We start from the raw sequence: 22,251 nt of genomic DNA on the forward strand, positions 1-22,251 counted from the left end.
TATGCAGTGTCCGAGGCTCAATGCCCCAGAACTTGGGCGTCCTGAACTCTGTCATTGAGCCATGCCCTCCCCCCACCCCACCCTGCCCAGGGGCACTCAGTAACTGCATCTCAGCAAAACACCCACCAAGAAAATTAGCAATCTCACTGTAGAGTCACTTCTGTGAACACGGACTATTGTGAACACCATCAGTTTACAATCACAATTAAAACAATCGTGTCATTTATTTGAATGGTCGCAAACACTGGAAACAAGTCGATTGTGGAAAAAAACTGTATGAGAAACAGGAAAGCTAAGTTACTTATTCGTAGCAGGAACAATTCTTATCTCCCTCTTTCTGTGATAGCCCTAATCTCTTTCCAAGCAAGCAGAGGCAGTTTAGAATTCAAGGGAGCTGTGTAGGGTGGACTGGGTTTCACAGCCCTCAGTTAATATGAAGCGAGTTTGCAGAAAGCTGGGTTAGTGCAGGTGTTACAACACACAAGAACCAGGTTCAAGCCCCTGGTCCCCATCTGCAGGTGCGGGGGGGGGGAAGCTTTGCAAGTGGTGAAGTAGGGTTATAGGTGTCTCTCTTCTTTCTTTCTTTCTTCTTCTTCTTCTTTTTTTTTTTTTGCCTGTAGAGTTTTTGCTGGGGCTCAGTGCCTACACAGATCCATTCCTGGCAGCCATCTTTTATCCATTGTTGTTGTTATTGTTGTTGGATAGGCCAGAAAGAAATCGAGAGGAGGGGAAGACAGAGAGGAGGAATAAAAGATAGACACCTTCAGACCTGCTTCACCGCTTGTGAGGTGACCCTCGAGGCAGGTAGGGAAGAGGGCTCGAACCGGGATCCTTGTGTGGGTCCTTGTGTTTCACACTATGTGTGATTAACCAGGTGCACTACCATCCGGCCCCCTCTGTGCCTTTCTATCTCCTCTTTCCATTTCTTTTTATCTTTATTCAAAATAAATAAATCATTTTTTTAAAAGTGAGTTTGTATCCTCCGAAAAGGCAGGTTTCAGGTTTTATGTTATCAATAATGATTTATTTATGAGAGAGAACTAGAGCATCACTTTGGGATCTAACTCAGAACCTCATACTTGACAAAACAATGATTGAGCCACTGTGCCACTTCCCAGACTGCAGGGCTTCAGACTTAAAATGCTTCGGAGCAGGGCCAGGTCGTGGCGCATCTGGCTAATAAATGCTTCAGAGCAGGGTTGGGTTTTTTTTTAGATTTTCTTATTATTAATTTACTTCCTTTTTGTTGCCCTTGTTGTTTCCATTGTTCTTGTAGTTATTATTGTTGTTGATGTCGTTGTTGTTGGATAAGACAGAGAGAAATGGAGAGAGGAGGGGAAGACATAGAGGGGGAGAGAAAGACAGACACCTGCAGACCTGCTTCACCGCCTGTGAAGTGACTCCCCTGCAGGTGGGGAGCCGGGGCTCGAACCGCTGGTCCTTGCACATTGAACCGTCACGTGCGCCTAACCCGCTGTGCTACCACCCGACTCCCCAGAGCAGGGTTTTTATGATACTTGAAGGAGGGCAAGGGTTTGGACGGCAATACCCAGGTCCTTGTGCATGGAAATGTGTGTGCTCAGTCAGGTGCAGCAGTGCGCACACCCACCATATCTTTCTCTTTCTCTCCCCCCCTCTACCCCCCATCCCTCCCCCTCTCTCTCTCCCTCCATTATAAAAATGTGGGACCAGGGGCTGGGGATATAGCATAATGGTTCTGAAAAAGACTTCCATACCTGAGGCTCTGAGATTCCCAGATTCAATCCCCAGCACCACTATAAGCCAGAGCTGTGCAAGGCTCTGGTCTACCTTGATTTTTCTTTTTTAACTAGAGCACTGCTCAGCTCTGGCTTATGACAGTGCTGGGAATTGAACTTGGGACCTTTGGTGCCTCAGGCATGAAAGGCCTTTTGTGTAACCATTATGTTATCTTCCCAGTCCATCTATCTTATTAAAATACATTAAATTTTTTAATTGGGACCAATAATAAAAGAAAGGCACCCACTGAAATGCCCCTAGTGGGGCATGGGATATATTTGATGAAGCCCACAGTGCTGTCACAGATTCTGTTTTCTTTTTCTTTTCTTTTTTTTTTTTTTTTTATCCCACCAACTTCGGAATACAGCAGCTTCCTGGTTCTTACACACACTTCCGACCCCACACCTCAGGGACCCCTCTCTGGGGCCATTACCTAGCTTCCTTCCATTCTGCCCCAAGCTTTGCCTTGATGCTACACCTACAAACACACACAGACACACAGACACACACACACACCATTTCCAGCCACTTCCTTTGCTTGGGTCCCCAGGAGTGCAATTAGGGGGTCAGGAGGTGAGCGTGCTTGTGTGGAAGTCTTTGGCACGGACCGTGAATTTCCACCTTTTTTTTTTCCCTTTTCCCTTTTCCTTTTTCCTTTGAACTAATGTGTTCCCCTGACCTTGTTGATTAGTCATAGCTAACAGAGGCTCATCTGGGGGCCAGGCCTGGTCCTGACAGTTTCTTGTACAGAATCACTTGATCCAGGTAATAAAATCCCAAGGGAAGGTGGGATGGACAGACACTTTTTCTGCTTTGCAGGAAGAGGTAGAGTGGCCTAAACAAGGCCACAAAGTTAGCATGTGGTTGAAGGGAGCTCTGAAATCAGGACTTCTCACCACAATTCCAGGCCGCTGCCTACAGCTAAGTCCTGCTCTTTCTGCAGTGTACAGGTGTTGGATAGTATGCCAGTTCCCCCTGGCTTCTGCTTAACCATATGCCTATATAGGGATTTATTGATCCCATTCAAAGCTTTGGTCTATTTACATAAATCACTTTTACATTTACATAAAGCACTCCCTCCAGGGCATTGGGGTTCAGTGATAGGATTCTCGCCTGTTCCAACCCCTCCTTGTCACACTCTGATTTTCACCAGTCACTTTTCTCTTCACCCTCTCTATATCACATCCTGTTTCCACCCTACTTGGAGAGTATAAAAACAGCTGCTCTTCTGATTAAAGACACTTGGAAATTGCTTTCCGGCTCCGAGAGTTCCAGAACGTATCTCCTGTGAAGTTAGTGCGGCACGAGTTCCTGATCCCTCTCCCACGCAGCAGCCTAGATCGGCTCCAGTTGAGTTCTCTCCAACCCAGAGAGCACTAGCTCGGGAAGAAGCACCCTCAGGCTATCCCGGCATACAGGGACTGCCTTATTTATTCAACCATTTAGCCAAGTGCTGGAAGAGATCTCCTGTTGTGTTGTGACACTTTGTTGTGGTACCCAGGCTCCATTTATGGTTTTAAAGATTCATGAGAGAGGTCTGGGGAGATAGCACAATGGCCATGCAAAGAGGCTTTCATGGAGCCAGACATGGTGCAGCTGGTAGAGTGCACGTTAAACTGCATGAGGATCTGGATCAAGCCCCCCAGGCTCCACCTGTAGCAAGGAAGCTTCAGGAGCAGTGAAGCAGTGTTACAGGTATCTCTCTTTCAAGGGCCTTAGTTATTTATTAAGGAAGATGATAGGAGGAGAGAGAGAGAGAAGCAGACATCACTCAAGTACATGTGTTGCCAGGGATCAAACTCAGGACCTTCATGCTTGAGAGTCCAGTGCTTTATCCTCTATGCCACCTCTCAGACGACTCCCTGTTGTATGCTTTACATTGGGTTCTAGTTCTCCCCCGCCAAGAGAATTGCATCAGTCCTGTTAATTTCGCGGGCCCGCTTGGCCCCGCCCCAAAAGAACCCCGACAGAGAGTTCAAGAGTTTGAGAGTTACAGAGTAAGAGAGTTCCACAGTGGAAGAGTTTCAGAGGGTTCCCCAGTACGAGAGTTCCAGAGTTGGAGAGTTCCTGAGTTCAAGAGTAAGAGAGAGTGTTTGTGCCGCCGCAAAGAGACAGCAGAGTTCTGTTTGGTGATTAGTGTGTCTTAGTTTGTGAATCGTTGTTCCTGAATAAAGAAATACAGCTTCCCTGCCCAGCCGTTGTCTCCGCGTCTCTGTTACCCGCCGTGAAGCTAGCCCGGCCAGCCAGAGCCCGCCGAATTTTAACAACAACTCCCTTTCCTCTTTCAATTTCTCTCTGTCCTATCAAATAAGTAAATAAGTAAAAGGCTTTCATGCCTGTGGCTCTGAGCTTCCAGGTTCAATCCCAAGGACAACCATCAGCCAGAGCTGAGTAGTCCTACAGTAAAATAAATAAATATGTAATAATAATAAGTAATAAATAAGAGAAAGAAGAACCACTCTGGTACATATACTGCCAGAGGTTTAACTGGAGAAGTCAGGCCTGTGGGTCCAACCTTATCCACTGTGGCAATTCCTGGGCTACAGGACCTCTTACTTTATTAATGCCTTGGTAGCTTTTTTTTCCTTCTTCAATTTTTTAAAATCTTTTAAAAATATTTATTCTCTTTTGTTGCCTTTGTTGTTTTTTATTGTTGTCGTAGTTATTATTGCTGTTATTGATGTCATCGTTGTTAGACAGGATAGGGAGAAATGGAAAGAGGAGGGAAGACAGAGAAGGGGAGAGAAAGATAGACACCTGCAGACCTGCTTCACTGCTTATAAAGCAACTCCCCCTGCGGGGGTGGGGGGGAGAGCCAGGGGCTCCAACCGGGATCCTTAATGTCAGTCCTTGAGCTTTGCACCACCTCCACTTAACCCGCTGCACTACTGCCCAATTCCCCTTCTTCAATTTTTTAGTCAACCTCTCTGCTCAGCTCTGGCTTATGATGGTACTGGAGATTCAACCAAGAACTCTGGAGCCTCAGGGATGAGTCTTTTGTATAGCCACTATGCTGTCTCCACAGCCCTGGTGGCATTTTTTTTCAAAAAAAAAATATTCTTTATTTATTTTGGATAGAGACAGAGATAAATTGAGAAGGAAAAAGGGAGACGCATTAGAGTCTTTGTGCACTCAACCAGGTACACCAGTGCCCACCCATCTACCCCCACCTTTATTTACTTACTTAAAGACTTATGAGGGGAAGGGGCCAGCCAATGGCACACCTGGTTTAAGTGCACACATACCATGGTGCACAAGGACCCAGGTTCAAACCCCTGGACCCCACCTGCAGGGGGAAAGCTTCACGAGTAGTAAAGCAGGGCTGTAGGTGTCTGTCTCTTTCTCTATCTTCCCCATCTACCTCAAATTTTCTGTCTGTATCCAACAATAAAATTTTTTTTTCAAGTGCACATTGCGCAAAGCCCAAGGACAGGCATAAGAATCCAGGTTTGAGCCCCCAGCTCCCCACCTGCAGGGGGGTCACTTCACAGGTGGTGAAGCAGGTCTGCAGGTGTCTATCTTTCCCTCCCCTTCTCTGTCTTCCCCTCTTTTCTCTATTTCTTTCTGTCCTAACCAACAACAACAAAGGCTATACAACAACAGTAACAACCACAAGGGCAACAAAACAGGAAAAATAGCCTCCAGGAGCAGTAGATTTGCAGTGCTGGCACGGAGCCCCAGTGATAACCCTGGAAGCAAAAAATAAAAAAAATTTTAAAAGATTTCTGAGAAGAAAGAAAAAGAACTAAGGTGTTACTCTGGCACATGCAATGCCAGAGATCAAATTCAGGACCTCATGCTTGGGAGTCCATTACTTAATCCACAATGCCACTTCTCAAGCCATGCTTGTTTGTTGAGCTGGGGCCTAACACCTGTGCAATTTCACCACTCCCAGGCTGCCTTCAGCATTCAGATAGACAGAAAGGGAGACACCAGAGTTTGCCCAGGTTGTGACACCTCCACGTGGCACCAGGTCTCCAACCTGGGTTAGATACATGGCAGGGCAGGCACCCTTCCCACCAGGCATCCATCCCATCACTTTTTCTTCTATCACCTGATCCAATCCAATTCTTTCACATCATAGCCAGACTGGGGCTGGGCAGTGTCACACCCAGTTAAACAGATCTGGGGTTCAAGCCCCTGCTCCCCATCTGCAGGAAGGGCACACTTCACAAGCAGTGAAGCAGGTCTGCAGGTGTCTTTCTCCTTATCTTCCCTTCCCCTCTCAATTTCTCTGTCCTATCAAATTAAAGACAGAAAGGAAAAAATGGCTGCCAAGAGCAGAGGATTTTTTTTCTTTTTAATTTTTTTTTATATTTATTTACTTATTCCCTTTGTTGCCCTTGTTTTATTGTTGTAGTTATTATTGTTGTTGTTATTGATGTCGTTGTTGTTGGACAGGACAGAGAAATGGAGAGAGGAGGGGAAGACAGAGAGGGGGAGAGAAGGATAGACACCTGCAGACCTGCTGCACCTTTTGTGAAGCGACTCCCCTGCAGGTGGGGAGCTGGGGGCTTGAACCGGGATCCTTACGCCGGTCCTTGAGCTTTGCGCCACTTGCGCTTAACCCGCTGCACTACCGCCCGACTCCCTAAGAGCAGAGGATTTGTAGTGCTGGCACTATGCCCCAGCAGTTAACGCTGGTGGCAATAAAAAAAAATTAAAAAAATGTTTAACCACTACCTAGATTTTTATGGCGCCTGAAGCTTTGACAATTTCAGTGTGTGTGTGTGGGGGGGCAGCTCTAGGAGGAAAAATAAGCCACAAATTCCAAAGGCATTGCAGGGCCTTGGAAGGTACCAGAGCAGCTTGATGGGGCCCAACACCCCACTAAGTCATCACCGGATTCCCAAGTTTCAAACAGCAGACCTCTTGCCCACCCAGACCCTTTCCAGTACCTCGAACTTGGTGAGGGCCCCTGCCTCTGCAAACCACTTTATTGTTTTGTGTTTTAAAGGAAGTTGTGAACCTGAGTGTGTACTGCTGCTTCCAAATCTGTTCACCAGAGCCCTGGAGTTGTTATTTTCCCATCTGATGTGAAATTCAGCTGTGAACAACTAATTTACCTGCAGTAAAGCAAATAAAGCCTTGGCAAGGACACATCCCCCCCCCCTCCCGCCCCCCATCGCCCACCCTGCCGAGAAACACCTGAGGCTTCCTGAGGATGCTCATGTCCCGGCTTGGCCCTTGAACCATCCCATTCCCTAGAGGGAAACCCTGGAGCTGACAGTCTCCAAGGGCCATTGCTATGCATTAACAGCTTCCTGTCTTCTTTAGGCTCACTCCCCAGGGTGGGATCCCTTTTTCTGCTGAAGGTGAGAGGAAGAGGAAGGAACTGCTCCTCAGAGCCATAGTGTTTTATGGGGTGTGGGCCAAGGGAAGGCTGCTGACATCAGTTTCCCTATTTTTTTTATACTTTATTTTCCCTTTTGTTGCCTTTGTTGTTTTTTATTGTTGTAGTCAGCGTTGTTGAACAGGACAGAGAGAAATGGAGAGAGGAGGGGAAGACAGAGATAGATAGACACCTGCTTCACTGCTTGTGAAGTGACTCCCCTGCAGGTGGGTTACTGGGGGCTCAAACCCGGATGGATCCTTAGCTGGGTCCTTGTGCTTCGCGCCACCTGCATTTAACCCACTGTGCTACCACCCGACTCCCAATTTCCCTATTTTAAAAGTTTTTTGCTACTAGGGTTTTCACTGGGTCTGACACTATTAAATCCACTGCTCCATGCGTTTTAAGACAGGATAGAAATTGAGAGGGGAGACACCTGCAGACCTGCTTCACCGCTCATGAAGCATCCCCTCTGCAGGTGGGGAGCAGGGGCTCAAACCTGGATCTTTGAACATATGTGCACACAGCCGGATGTGTCACTACCCTAATTTCTTCTCTAAATCTGTTTTTATCAAATCCTTCTCCCAGAGAAAACCTCCCCAAAGACTGGTAAAAAGCAGTGGTGAAGAGAAAGCTACCAGCCCTTCTGCTAAGAAGTCATGTCCACAAAACAGAAAAAGAGCCCAGGAGAAGCCAGTGTCATCTATGATGGCTTCAGGTGGAGCCAGGGGCTCAAACCCGGGTCTTCAAGCATGGTGACACATGTACTCTACTGGGCAAATTATCCTCTAGCTCCCCAATCATGAAGAATTTTTTGCTTTTTCAATAGAGCACTGCTCAGCTCTGATTTATGGTGGTTCAGGGCTGTTGACTGGCTACGGAAGAAGGGCAAACGCTAGAAGAAGGGGACTAAGCCTGGGACTTTGGAGCCTTAGGAATGAGTCTATTTGAAGAACCATTATGCTAGCTACACCCACCCTCATGAAGCCTTTTGTCATTTTTTTTCCCTCCAGGGTTATTGCTGGACTCGGTGCCTGCACCATGAATCCACCACTCCTGGAGGCCATTCCCCCCCCCTTTTGTTGCCCTTGTTGTTGTAGCCTCGTTGTGGTTATTATCATTACCATTGTTGATGTTGTTCATTGTTGGACAGGACAGAGAGAAATGGAGAGAGGAGGGGAAGACAGAGAGGTGGAAAGATAGACACCTACAGACCTGCTTCACAGCCCGTGAAGCAACTCCCCTGCAGGTGGGGAGCCAAGGGCTCGAACCCAGGATCCTCACACAGGTCCTTGAGCTTTGGCGCCATGTGCGCCTAACCCACTGCACCACTGCCCGACCCCCTTAAGTCATTTTTAAACAATGTGTGTGTGTGTGCATGGGATTAGCCCCCACAATGGGTTTTAGTTTTCTCCATTTTAGTAATATAGGGATCACACTAGTCCCTTCCCCCACCCCTTGACCTCAGTAAGTCCTGAAGGCTCAATGAGGGGAGTCCCTCTGCTTAAAAAGCACCTGGCCTGGGTGGAGTGTTACGACTCATAGGCAGGAGTTTGATTCCTGGCACCACATGTGCCACAGTGATGCTTTGGTTTTATCTTCCTCTTCTCATAAAACCTTTTTTAAGGCTTTGTTAAAATTAATATATAAAGACTTTATTCATGAAGATAGGAAGAGAAAAAAAAGACATGACTCCGGTATATGTGCTGGTGAGGACTGAACTCAGGACCTCATGCTTGAGAGTCCAAGGCTTTATGCACTGCGACACCTCCCAGACCACAATATTTTATTTGTTTTTATGAGAAATACAGGAAGACCAGAGTCCTGCTCAGCTCTGGCTGATGGTGGTGCTTAGGGATTGAACCTGGGATCTTGGATCAGGCAGGAAAATCTTCTGCAGAACCTTGATGGTGTCTCCCCAGCCCATCCATAAATAAATCTTAAGAGAAAATAGCACTCACTCTCTGCCAACAGCAGAAGTTGTTGCTTCTAGCTTAAGTATGTTCCTCTTAGAAACTTGATGCAGAAAAGTGGGGGAGGGCTGTTCCCGCCCTAGCTCCTGAACCAACTGGGCTCCTGGGGGTGCCCCCAGCCCTGCCCCAGTTTCAGGGCTCCACCAGGCAGTGCTGGAGGGTGGAGAGAGCCAGACAAGCCACACTCGAGGCCAAGGTGGAGATGGTCAGAAGGTGCTTTATTGAGGAACAGGGCTCCGGCTTCCTTCTTTCCGGCAGCAGCAAGGCAGCTACAACCTGGAGATGGGTGGGTTGACAGTGAACCTCCCTCCCTCCCTCCCTTTCTGTCCCCCCACCACCCTGACTCTGTATTCAGGTGCACTGGACAGGGGCTGGCCTTCCACTAGGCCCGGCCTGGGGGGTATTGCTCAATCAACAGCCAGTTATAGGGGAAGGCTCCCCGCTTCTTCAGGCTGAGCAGGGGGAGGCGTGTTTCTGGGAGGGCATGAGCAGCACTCACTGGATCTCTCGGAAGGCCCGCTTCTCTACCAGCTTCACTTTGTACTTTCGCTTGAACCTGGGGGAGGGGAGCAAACAAGCAGTTAGGGAGCAGCAAGCCCACAGGTAGAGAGAGGGTGCGCGTGCGTGCGTGCGCATGTGTGCGTGCACGCGTTAGAGATGGTGTGTCTGTGTGTTAGAGATGGCGTGTGTGTGTGTTAGAGATGGTGTGTGTGTGCATGTGTGTTAGAGATGGTGTGTGCGTGTTAGAGATGGTATGTGTGTGTGTTAGATGGTGTGTGTGTTAGAGATGGTGTGTGTGTGCATGTGTGTTAGAGATAGTGTGTGTGTGTGTTGAGATGGTGTGTGTGTGTGTTAGAGATGGTGTGTGTGTGTTAGAGATGGTGTGTGTGTGTTAGAGATGGTGTGTGTATGTGTGTGTTAGAAATGGTGTGTGTGTGCATGTGTGTTGAGATGGTGTGTGTGTGTTAGAGATGGTGTGCATGTGCATGTGTGTTAGAGATGGTGTGTGTGTGTGTGTGTGCGCGTGTGCGTGCGTGGTGGGGGTCCTGGGCCTCGAGCCCCACCCCCTCTCCCATCCCCTACAGTCCCCGCCCTCACTTGGCTCTCTCTCGAGGCTCAATCATGTTCCTCCTCTGGAAGCTCTTGAAGCGGTCTCGCAGGATGTTCCCCTCCGGCTGCGAGACATTAGGGGCAGGGAGTGTTTCAGACTTGGCCTCCCTAGCAGTCAAGACTCTCCTGCACTTCTTGCCTCACAAGAAGGGCTCATGACCTTCCCCCGCCCCCACTCAAAAGAGAATGACCCTCCACTCCCAGGCTGCCTGAGTGGGCTTAGAGGACCCCACAGGAAGGGGGCTGGTGCACAAAGGAAAGGGGCATGGGAGGGGGGCCAAAGGTCAAGTGTCAGAGGGAGCAGAGCGTAGTCAGGCCACCCAGGAAGGCCAGCTGGCTGACCCCAGGGCAGGTCAGGGCTGGGCCTCCTCCCGGGGCCTAGACAGCAGGGCCATAGGGGAAGGAGGGTCTCCAGACCACAACCCGTCCCTCCACCCCCTGGCACTACTCAGAGACCTCGTGCCCTCAGCCCCCAGGCATCAGCCCAACCGGCCCTGCCCAGGGGCAGCCAGGATGTCGCCCAAAGCCCTGCTGGGAGGGCACGGGGAGCAAGGATGGGTGTCATCACCGGGCACGAGGGTTCCCCCAAGGGCCCATCACCCCAGAGAGGTAGTGCTCACCTTCAGGGTCCTGAGCGAGTCGGACAGCTCTGAGCTGAGCTGCACATCAATGTCGGGGGCTTGGTACCTGGAGAAGATGGGGGGCACTCAGGGGGGCAGAGATGGGGTGGCGCAAGAGGTGGTCTAGGGAGGGATCAGGGCCCGCCAGCCTCCCTGCACGTGCCACCGCCGGTTCTCACTTGAGACGGCCCAGCCTTCGGGGCTTGTCGGCCTCGGCCAGGCGCTGCTCCTGCCGCCGCTCCCGCCTGCGTGCCAACTCAGCCAGCCTGTGTGCCACCTGTGCCTTGATCCCACGCAGCCGGAACAGCTCCTGCTGCCTCAGCCGGGCAGCCCGCACCGCAGCCTGCTGCACCCTCTGGGGGAGGGAGAGGAGGGACGGGAGAGGCTGAGGGGCACAGGCGGTGCCGTCCCTTCTGGGGTACACCAAAGCCCCTGGGAGGCCTCCCCAGCACCATCCCAGGTCGCACGCAAGCTGCTCCAGAAACACCCCCTCCCCCTATCTCATGAAAGGGCCCCTCGACAGTGAGAGCCTGTCCCCACACGCTCCCGAGTGGACCCCAAGTTCACAGCCAGCCTGGCCACTGGGCAAATGCAGCGGAGAGACCCCAGGCGACCCAAGTCGGTGGGCTGCAGGGCTTAAGGACAGAAAATGGCACAGGGTATCCCCAGGGCTCACCAGGGTCCGAGCAGCCTTCTCCCGCCGCCGCTGCTGCTCTGTCTTTTTCTCTGAGGCAGCTGCTCGAGTGGGCGCGGATGAGGGTGCAGCATCTCCGGGCTGGGCCCCTTGGTCCTGGCCCCTGTCAGGCTCGCCCTCCTCATCTGATTCCTCCAATAGCCCCTGGCACATCTCCTGGAAGGTAGACTCCTGGAGGAGATGGAGAAGGGGTCAGGCCCTCGAAGGGACCGGAGGGCAGCATGGGGCAGGATGGGACGGGCTCACCTGCGTGGCCACCGGCTCCCCTGGGGGCAGGGCCAGCTGCCGCTCCAGCTTCTCCGCCTCCTTCTGCCGCTGCAGCTCTACCTCATGGGCGGCCAAGAGCAGGGTCTGTGGGGGGTGAGAGGGTGAGTCAGGTCTTGGCCCTCTGACTTCCTACCTGTGCCCCCACCCAGTAACCCTCCTCCTCTCACTGGTGCCCAGGATGGATAGACACATACAGTGGCAGGTTTTGGACCTACGGGTAGTGGATGGGCTCTGCTATCCCAGCCCAAACTCTCCTCTCAGGCTCAGCTGTCTCCCCACCCCCAGCACTTCCATCTCCCAGAAGAGACTACAAAGAGACGGGAAGGAGAGGTGAGGCCACCTAAGCTCAGGGAAGACACAGTCTCAGGGGTGACAATTAGGGGGTGGTGGCCGATAGGCATGAAATCTCGCTGCTCTTTCTCAAACCTGCCATACCACTGAGTGAAGCAGGACAACACGACACGCTGCCATTTACCCCAAAGGTGTCTGTCCCCTGCCCTCTCTAAATGGCTCAGCAAGTCATCAGTCAAAGGCCCACACTGGGTGCTTTAAAAAGGGGGTGGATAGGACCTTGCCCTCAATGTGGATCAACAATGGTAGGGAATGTTGTGTTCTCCAAAGGGAGGCTGGACAACATACTCTACCCACAACCCGAGGAAGATGGGTCCTGAAATTGGTACAGCCTGGAATGTTCCTAGCCGTAACCACAGAATGCCAGCTCAGACCTACAGGGATGCAGAGGTCACATAGGCTCCTGTGCTGAATGTGGGCCCCAGATCAAATTGATGGGGTTTACAGTTAAAAACATTTATATACTTTCCCCATATTTGGGAGCTACTCTCTTCCCTGATTGAGCTTTCTAGCCCTTTTTCCAGCCATGACATCACTTCCCCAGACAATAACTTGCATATCAGAGGTCAGGCTCAGGAAAAAACTAGTAAAGTCATGGACCCTTTGGAATATACCTAAAACAAACCTACTAGCTATTTCCAAAACGGAGATCCCAAATCTTCACTAGCAATATTCCAGCCTTTAGGTTCATGATTAATCAACAATTTGTTCTGCTTTTGATCTTAACTCTTTTTCAGCCACCAAGTTCCAGATGCTACCATGATGCCAACTGGACTTCCCTGGACAGACGACCCCACCAATGTGTCCTGGAGCCCCACTTCCCCAGAACCCCGCCCCACTAGGGAAAGAGGGAGACAGGCTGGGAGTATGGGTCGATCTGTCAACGTCCATGTTCAGCAGGGAAGCAATTCCAGAAGCCAGACCTTCCACCTTCTGCACCCTATAATGACCCTGTGTCCATACCCCCAGAGGGATAAAGAATAGGAAAGCTATCAGGGGAGGGGATGGGATACGGCATTCTGGTGGTGGGAACTGTGTGGCGTTATACTCCTCCTATCCTATAGTCTTGTCAATGTTTCCATTCTATAAATTCACAATGCACTAGGATCTGGGTTCAAGCCCGCAGTCCCCACCTGCAGGGGGAAAGCTTCCAGGGCTGTGAAGCAGCGCTGCAAGTCTTTCTCCCCTCCTTCCATCTCAGTTTCTGTCTACCCAAAATTAATGAGAATGCTGTTTTTCCTTAAAGAAAATCAACTATTTTCTTAAGATAGTCAAACAGACGAAGCAATCAAGCTTCCTTCATGAGGTATGGGCTGGACTCAGACCCAGAGCGCACACACATGGCAAAGCAGTGCTCCATCCAAGGGAGCTCTTTCACCAGCCTGAGGCTATTTGAAGTGGTCAGCAGGGACAGCCATCCAGCTGTCTACACTCAGGCCCTGCTGAGCCGTGCCCCCCTGCCAGGTGGGGAGTCAGAGCACAGGGAGGCGTCTGGCAACTCAGCATCCATCCCTGTTATTGCGGATTAATAGAGCAGTGCTCTGACCCCTCTCAGAACGCCCCCCCCCCCAACCTTTAAATATAGGGCTGGACGGTGGCCTGCCCAGTAGACTACAAGTGTTACCATGCTCGAGGACCTAGGTTTAAGCCCCTCATCTCTACCTGGAGGAGGGAAGCTTCACAGATGGCAGAGAAATTCTGCATGCATTCCTCTCTGTGTCTCTCCCTTTCTGCATCACACTGATTCAAAAGAGGAACACAGACGACACGTACCTGGTGGTCCTCAAAGGTTGGGTTGTAGGAGGCTCCGGCGGGCATCACCTCCACAGCAGGAGCCGGGGACGGCTTGACGTGAAGGCGCTGAGGCCGCTGCAAAGGACACAAGGGAGGTCAGTGACTCAAGTCTCTGAGCTTCGGGGCTGGGACCCCGCCCTGAACTCTCGGCCCAGCCACTCCCGACAGGCTGCTGGGTCTACCTGCTTCTGGGCCTGGATGAGCCTCCAGTTCTGGCACTTGGCAGGGGAGGTCACTTGTGACCTGCTAAGTATAGGAGGCTGGGCCTTGACCAGACCACTCAGGGAGGCAGAAGCTACAGGGCAGGGGAAGGGTCTCAGGGCAGTGCACGGGGCTGGTGAGCCCAAGGGCCCAGGTTCAATCTCCCGCATCCCCATCAGCCAGAGCTCACTGGTGTTCTTGCTTCTCTAGCTCATAAAAAAAAAAAAAAAAAACCAATCAGCATGTGGGCCAGGAGACAGCTCACCTGAGAGGGCACATGCTACACCTGCAAGGACCCAGACTGAGCCCAACACGGCGCGAGAGAGCGCCATGGGCAACTCCACAGAAGGAGTACGGAGCCGCAGGGTCTCTCCTCCTCTGGCTCTTACACCATCGCTGTCTCTTTATTTTATTATTGGATAAAGACAGAGAGAAATCAAGAGGGGTGGGGGAGACAGAGAGATACCTGCAGCCCTGTTTCACCACTCGTGAAGCTTTCTCTCTGCAGCTGGGGACCAGGGGCTTGGGCCCAGGTCCTCGCTCACGGTAATGTGTGCACTTAACCAGGTACGCTACAGCCTGGCCTCCTCTGGCTCTTTTTATATAATTTTTTAAACTTTATTCATTTTTTCCCCTTCTGTTGCCCTTGTTTATCATCGTTATTGTTATTGCTGTCATTGTTGTTGGATTGGACAGAGAGAAATGGAGAGAGGAGGGGAAGACAGAGAGGGAAAGACACCTACAGACCTGCTTCACCGCCTGTGAAGCGACCCTCCTGCAGGTGGGGAGCCGGGGGCTCAAACCAGGATCCTGATGTCAGTCCTTGCACTTTGCGCCACATGAGCCACCACCCTGCTCCCCCCCCCCCCCCCCGTCTCTATCTTAAGAAGAAAAAAGACAAAAGCAGAGGACTGGGGATAGTTTTGCAAAAAAAACTTTCATACCAAGGCTCTAAAGTCCCAGGTTTAAGCCTCAGCACTACCGTCAGCCAGAGCTGAGCAGGGCTCTGTTTTTTTTTCTCTCTCTCTCTCTTATTAAAAATAAACAATGAAACAATACACAAAGAGAAAAACCCCTTTAAAATAGTCTGATACCAACATGAACTTTTCAGGTCCTGCACAGAGACCGTTCTAATGCCCTACCTAGGAGCCTTGTGAAGCCGTCATCCACATGCTGGAGGAGGGGACCCGGGAGCCCCCACACTCACCGAGGGGCAGACAGGAAGCCAGGCCACTGCTCCGGCTCCTGGGCTCCAAGACCCTCCACCCAGGGCACCCTGCCACTTCCTCACCTTCACTCCTTTCTTTTTGGTCTGCTCCAGGAAAAACTCGTCCTGGCCAACCAGCGGTCTGTCCAGAGGATCTGGGGTGGTGGGAGGGAGCAGTGAGGGATGGCTCCTGGGGGTTCCCTTCCCTCCTCCTCCTGGCAGGATGGTCCTGAAGCTTCAGACCCCAGCTGGAGACAGAGACCACCACCCTCCCCTGTCCCCCACCCAAGACACAGGAACAGGGAAGGCCATCACTGGAAGAGACCATCAGGCCCTGACCTCCAGTGGCAGGGGAATGGGGAGGGGAACACACAACACTCACTGTCTTTGGCCCAGAGGTCATAGAAGGGCCGCTCAGCTGTGTCCTGGGGCCCAGGCTTGGCTCTGGGGGCAGGAGGGCTGAGCAGCCGCGCCTGGGCCTTGCGCACGTCCCGCGGGAGCTCGCCCTGCTTTGCCAGCCGCTCCCATAGCTGCTCCTTCCGCCTGAGCTTCTTGGCGTTGGGGACCTGGTGGGCGAGGATGCTGGTGCGGGAGAGGGCAGGGGCCAACAGGTGAGGCCAGGCAGAGACCACAAGAGACCCCTCCCCATCTCTGCCCTGGCCTCTCTCCTGAGCCCTTCTTGCTCATTCCAATTTCAACACCCTCCCCGCCACACCCCCACAGCCTCAGTCCTTGAACTCCCCTCACTGACCCCTGCACTGAGGGACAGGCCCTCCCTCTATGCCCCAGTTCTTCTAGGTCAGAACTGTGGGGCGGGGGGAGCTGCTGCAGGGAACTGCACAGGGCCAGACACCAGGAGGAAGAAGGGTCAAATGTGTGTGGGGGTGACACTCACTCTTTGGGGGCAGGGACCTTGGATGTGTTCTCAAGGATGAGGTCAGCTCGAAGGGGCTTCTTGAGAAGCAGTGACCTCTTCTGGTGTCTGGGCTTCTTCCTGGGCAGCTCTGGGGATGAGAGAGAGGAGACAAGGTTTTCATGGAGGTCCAGGACCCTGACCTGAGGAAAAAAAGAGGCCCCCAAAGCCCACAGTTCCCAACTCCAACCCCCAACACATGCACGCACACACCACTTCTGGTCTAGCTGGAGACGGCCCACTGCTGGGGACACAGGAGGGACCAGACTTACAGCCACAGCCTGGAGGGAAGGCCCCAGACCCACTGACACTGAGGCAGAGCGGCAGTCAGGTGACTCAGAGGTCCAGGAGGACCCACAGACGGTGATGTTCTCAGCACAACAGGATTCCCTGCCTTTTATTTCTGATAATGAATGGCTGATGGCAAGAACTCTGGGGCAGAACAGATGAGGTCGGATCTGGATCCTTCCAACATCAGCTGTAGGGTCCCAGGAGCCATTCTGTCCCTCTTGCTCCTTCCCTCCCCCAGAGGAGGACGCTATAGCCCACCTCATGGGGCTGTGTGGAGGCACTATGAGGGGCACAGAGCAGCTGTGAGTCACTTTTTTTTTTTAATATTTATTTTATTTATTTATTCCCTTTTGTTGTCCTTGTTGTTTCATTGTTGTAGTTATTATTGTTGTTGTCGTTGGATAGGACAGAGAGAAATGGAGAGAGGAGGGGAAGACAGAGAGGAGGAGAGAAAGACAGACACCTGCAGACCTGCTTCACCGCCTGTGAAGCGACTCCCCTGCAGGTGGGGAGCCAGGGTTCGAACCGGGATCCTTATGCCGGTCCTTGTGCTTTGCGCCACCTGCGCTTAACTCTGTTTTTTAAGTGTGGAAATAAGAAACAGCTGAGCCTTACTCAGTTCTGGGAGAAGGTGGTGGGGGTGTCCAGGACTGAACCTGGGACTTCTGAGGTCTCAGGCATGCAAGTCCTGTGCTCTAGTATGCTGAGCTTCTCCCTGACCTAGACTCTTTTTTTTTTTTTAACCCCCTTAAACTAAAACAGAACCTATAAACTGCTTAGGGAGATTTCCCACTAGTCAGAGAAGTTCTTAAAAATCAATTTCTTGGGGTGGGAGTAGATAGCATAATGGTTATGCAAAGAGACTCTCAGGCCTGAGGCTCCAAAGTCCCAGGTTCAATCCCCTGCACCACCATAAACCAGAGCTGAGAAGTGCTCTGGTTAAAAAAATAAATAAATAAATTTCTTATGGCCTGGGAGGTCAAGCAATAAACGACTAGAGCATTGGGCATAAGAGCTGGAGGTCCCTGTCATTACTGCATGAGCCAAAGTGATGCTCTGTTCTTTTGTTAATAAAGAAAAAGAAGCCAGACATCATCTAACCCTAACCCTCAAAGAATTTTGGTCCAGACTCCCAGAGGGATAAAGAATAGGGAAGCTTCCATTGGAACGGATGGGACATAGAACTCTAGTGGTGGGAACTGTGTGAAATTATACTCCTGTTATCTTTCAATCTTGTTAGTCATTATTAAATCACTAATAGAAAATTTTTTTTTTTTTAATGAAGAAATGAAGGGGAGACAAATACACCTGGGCGGTGGCTCACATTTCTATAGTTAAGGACCTAGGTTCAAGTCCCCAGCCCCCACTTGTGGGGGGGGGGTCCTCCAGCAGTGCTGCAGATATCTTTCTCTCTCCCATGTTCCCCTTCCCTTTTGATTTGTCTCTTTATGATAAATAAAACACTTAAGCTCCCTTCAATGAGATGGGGACTGGGCTCAAACCTGAGCCAAGTGCGTGACAAAGCAGCACACTATTCAAGTGAGCTATTCTATTTCCCTGGCCCTAGGCCCCCAGCTGTTGCTAAGCAGCTTATCACTTTGCTCCTTAAAGCAATCAGCCTTTTCATTCAAACTGGTTTTCAGCTTGTTTCCTAGCCCCCTCACTAAAGCAAGCTTTATGCTGTTGGCTTTTCTGTATGTTAACACCAACCTGAACAACTCCTGACTCACTCCCCTTCTCTACTGGTTTCTGCAGATCTGGACCCTGCATGTTGCCAAATTAAAGTCAAAGGGGTTAAGGGGGAATGCCTATCTAGTGAGTAGGCAAGAGCAAAGCGGACCAAGACAGGCAGACAGGTGCTGGGTTCGATCCCCAATGTTACATGTACCAGAAAGATGTTCTAGCTCATTCTCTCTCTAGAGAGACTCACTTACTTTTAATCAAAGTGCTAACTATTAACTAAAACATGTGTAACTTCTTGCAGAAGGGTCCCCGTGTTTGCAAAAATTTTATTCATGTGTAATCACCTCATCAAGACAGAAACCTGTCTGGCTCTTCTATGACATGGAGCTCCGAAAAACAAAACCTGCCTTCCGTAAGTTAGTGTCAAACTTGCTTTCTGTTAGCATCAAGGACCTCTTGCTTGTAATATAAATGCTGTTTTCTCTTTCAAGCTTTGTCATCAACCTCTGACAGCCAAAAATCAAGAGGGTGATAGAGAGGGAGACAGAGAGACACCTGCAGCACTACTTCACCTCTTGCAAAGCTTTCCTCCTGTAGGTGGGGACCGGGAGCTTGAACCTGGGTCCTTGCTCATTGTAATACATGAGCTCAACCAGGCGCACCACCACCTGGCCCCCGTCATCAACCTCTTTATAGTGAGCTTTATATTTATAGAATCCACACTGCCCTCCAGACATCAATATACAGTTCTGGCTTATGGTGGTCATGGGGACGGAATCTGGCACTTTAAAGCCTCAGGCACAAGTGTTTTTTACATAACCACTGTGCTATCTCTCCCACCCAACATACATTTTCCTATATCCTTGGCACTTCCTAGGAGTCAAAAACACTTTCAAGGAAAGGCCTTTAACTTGTATTTGGGCCAGGAGGTGGTGCACCTAGTGTACAAATCACCATGCAACATGATCACGGTTCAAGTTCCTAGACGTGGTCAGACAGCGCTGTAGTTGTCTTTCTCCCTGTCTTTATCAAGGAAATAATACTAAAAATAAAAATGCCACTGGGAATGGTGGAGTCACAATGCAGGCACCAGGACCCAGTAATAACCCTGGTGGCGGAAAAAAGAAAACAATGCCTACCTGCCCTTTTGCCTCGTCTCCTGACACCAGGGAATGACAAACTGGGGGAAGGGTGTTGCTTAATGATGCTCTCTTATTTTACAAGGAGCAGACCACCAGCCTCAGTAAATTGTTCCATGTGACCATGCCTCACCCAACAGAGTCCAGGCAGTATTATCAACACCAAAAAACTTTTCCCCACTGACCCTTTAATAAAAACCCTGAACCCCTAACCTTTGGCACTTAAAAAAATTATTTTGGATAGAAAAATTGAGAAGGGGAGATCAAGAGAGACATCTGCAGCAGTGCTTCACAGTGAAAGGAAAAATCCATAGGCTCCTGGTGGACGGCCACTTCTGTATTCCAGCATCCCAATGGTGAACTCCGATGGTAACCAACCCGCTCTCACCTTTATTGTCAGCACCTTGATGGACTTTGTTTCTAACCAATCAGCGTGTGACATGCAGTTTGAAACTGATAAAAGCTGGGTGCTGCAGCACAAGCTATGCAGGACTGACAGGAATCAGCCTGTAACTGGTTATGGTAAAATAAATGTAATTCCCTACCCTCCATGTGGCCTCAGGTCTCGTTCTTTGGTTACTCTTAAGCTATATTACAGAATTTTTTTTATTACAACAGCCCATGAAGCAACCCTTCCCCCACGGGTGGGGATCAAGGACTTGACCAAAGGTCAAGTGGTAATGTGCTCTCTCTCTTTTTGATTATTTACTTATTCATTGGATAGACAGAAATTGAGAGGGAAGGGGAATTTAGAGAGGGAGAACGACAGAGAGACACCTGTAGTCTTGCTTCACCATTCCTGAAACTTTCCCCCTGCAGGTGGGGATCAGAGGCTTGAACCTAGGTCCTTGAGCATTGTAACAGGTGCTCTCAACCAGGTGTGCCACCACCCAGCCCCTGTGACATGTGTTCTCTACCAAATGAGCCACCCTCCGTCACCCCACCCATTCAAAACAAAAGTCTGCCATCTTGTTTCCCAAGCTTTCCTTGCGCCACCTCTTGGCTCTTGATTAACTGGCCTTCTGTGAGCACCAGACCTTCACATTTTCTTTCTTTTTTAAAATGTCCATTTTAATGAGATAAGAGACCAGGGCACTGCTCATCTCTGCCTTATGTTGGTGCTAGGGACTGAACTTGGGACCTTAGAGCCTCAGGCCTGAAAGTCTTTTCACAGAACCATTATGCTGTCTCCCCAGCCCATCAAACCCTTAACATTTTCTAACCCTCAGAGAAAGGAGTGAGTGTAGGGACCAGTCATTCAGTGCCTTGTGCGCCATCACCTGGAAAGCACTTCCTCACCTTTGTCCTTGGGGCCGGTGTCCACGAAGAAGAGTTTTTCATCTGGGGCCTCTGACACCAAACCCCTGTAAGATATAAATGCCCCAGTCAGCCCAGGTCAACCAAAATGGGGGGAGAGGGGGAGTGCAGAGGAGTGCCCTAAGAGCCCAGTTTTCCAATATATAGTTGCTCGTTCTTTTAAATAGAAACAGGCAGAGAACGAGACCACAGCACAAAAGCTTCTTTCAATGCAGCCGAGGCCGGGCTCGAACACCCGGGTCAAGCACATGGCAAAGCAGCACACCATCCAAGTGAGCTATTCCTCTGGCATTCCTCTGTGCATGAGTATAACAATGCACACACTCTCCTCCCCCTACAGGACTCCAGGCTGAGATCTCCCCCGTGCTTTCCAGGATTTGAAATGTACTAAGTCGGGGCGGCGGGTGGAACTTGATGCCACCGAAAAAAAAACACATTTGAAATGCCAAGTTAACTGAATGCCCCGGCTTTTTGCTTGCTTGTTTGTTCGTTTTTGTTTTGCTAAGTCTGATCACCATATCAAGCCCCCTCCAAGCTCCCGACCCGCAGTACCCAGCAACCCAGTCCCGTCGCGCCCTGAAAGATTAAGAAGTTTCCCCGCCTCCCCGGAAGTCCTCCCAGGGAGGCCGCCCAGAGACCGGAAATCCCGCCTCACGCACCCGCTCGTGCGCTCCTGTAGCCGCACATCCTCTAGAAACTGGTCGAGCTCTAGGCCCAGTGGCTCCTCCGCAAGCCTCCGCCAGCCCCGTTTCTTATTTCTCGGGCCCCGCCTCCGCTTTCTCAGCGCCGGGTCCACTGAAGTGGGCCGCAGCCCCAAAAAGCCGGAATCGGCCTCGCTTTTCGAGCGGCGCCTGACGACACTGCCAGACCTCCCCGCCGCCATCTTGTCAAAGGAAACTTCGACCTCGCTGACGCCTCGACATCCGGTTGAGGGCGTGCCGCACGCAGGGCTCCCACCCCTCCAGTGACGTACTTCCGATCACTCTTTTGGTAAAATCAACATGGCTCCTCCCTATGTAAAGTCTCAATGTATACGGCTGGGTATACAGCATGGTGGTTTCATGCCTGAGACACCAGAGTTCCTAGGTTTACCCAGCACCACCAAAAGCCAGAGATGAGCAGTGCTCTGGTAAAAATAAATGAATGAAATGTCTTTTTAAAAAGCCTCAGAGCATCGCAACAAAGTAAAAGACTCTGGGGTGGGTGGGTGGGTGGCTGGGGAGAACACAGGTCCAAGAAGGATGACAGAGGACCTAGTGGGGGTTGTATTGTTATATGGGAAACTGGGGGATGTTATGCATGTAGAAACTATTGTATTTACTGTTGAATGTAAAACATTAATTCCCCAATAAAGAAATTATAAAATTTTTTTTAAAAAGCCTCGGAGCTGGGTGATGGCGCACCTGGTTGAGGGCACATATTAAAGTGCGGAAGGACCTAGGTTCAAGCCCCCGACCCCCACCTGCAGAGGGGAAAGCTTCATAAGTGGTGAAGCAGGGCTGCGGGTGTGTGTCGCTCTCCCTGTCTCCCCCTTCTCAATATCTGGCTGTCTCCAATAAAGACAATTTTTTTTAAAAGAAAAAAAAAAGTCGGGGGCAGGT

General features: G+C 50.6%; 1 protein-coding gene and 1 non-coding gene across 3 annotated transcripts; both read right to left on the reverse strand.

The window, feature by feature from the left end:
* Positions 1-9,260: 9,260 nt before the first annotated feature.
* Positions 9,261-21,548, reverse strand: NOP53 (NOP53 ribosome biogenesis factor). Of its 2 annotated transcripts, XM_016193667.2 has the most exons (13): positions 21,310-21,548; positions 20,633-20,697; positions 16,203-16,311; positions 15,690-15,889; positions 15,392-15,462; positions 13,879-13,974; positions 11,734-11,838; positions 11,470-11,658; positions 10,973-11,148; positions 10,794-10,860; positions 10,162-10,238; positions 9,563-9,619; positions 9,261-9,339 (listed from the first exon to the last, which is right to left on the reverse strand). In XM_016193667.2, the coding sequence occupies exons 1-13, from the start codon at positions 21,531-21,533 to the stop codon at positions 9,333-9,335; spliced, it is 1,443 nt and encodes a 480-aa protein (XP_016049153.1). In that variant the 5' UTR covers positions 21,534-21,548; the 3' UTR covers positions 9,261-9,332. The 2 variants fall into 2 exon arrangements, with proteins under 2 accessions (XP_016049153.1, XP_007535703.1); XM_007535641.3 differs by having other exon boundaries at positions 9,261-9,619.
* Positions 10,634-10,747, reverse strand: LOC132537408 (small nucleolar RNA SNORD23). The gene has a single exon (XR_009548841.1). It is a non-coding gene; the product is annotated as a small nucleolar RNA SNORD23 (small nucleolar RNA).
* Positions 21,549-22,251: the final 703 nt, after the last annotated feature.

Source organism: Erinaceus europaeus, chromosome 2 (genome assembly GCF_950295315.1).
Source record: "Erinaceus europaeus chromosome 2, mEriEur2.1, whole genome shotgun sequence".
Classification (NCBI taxonomy): Eukaryota; Metazoa; Chordata; class Mammalia; order Eulipotyphla; family Erinaceidae; genus Erinaceus; species Erinaceus europaeus.

Excerpts from the sequence above, each read along its gene's own strand:
- NOP53 (XM_016193667.2), bottom strand. The coding sequence starts at position 21,533 with ATGGCGGCGGGGAGGTCTGGCAGTGTCGTCAGGCGCCGCTCGAAAAGC. Across the intron at positions 15,890-16,202 it reads AAGGTCCCTGCCCCCAAAGA|CATCCTCGCCCACCAGGTCC; the intron begins GTGAGTGTCACC and ends CTCCCGCACCAG. Across the intron at positions 11,149-11,469 it reads AGAAGGCTGCTCGGACCCTG|AGGGTGCAGCAGGCTGCGGT; the intron begins GTGAGCCCTGGG and ends TCCCTCCCCCAG.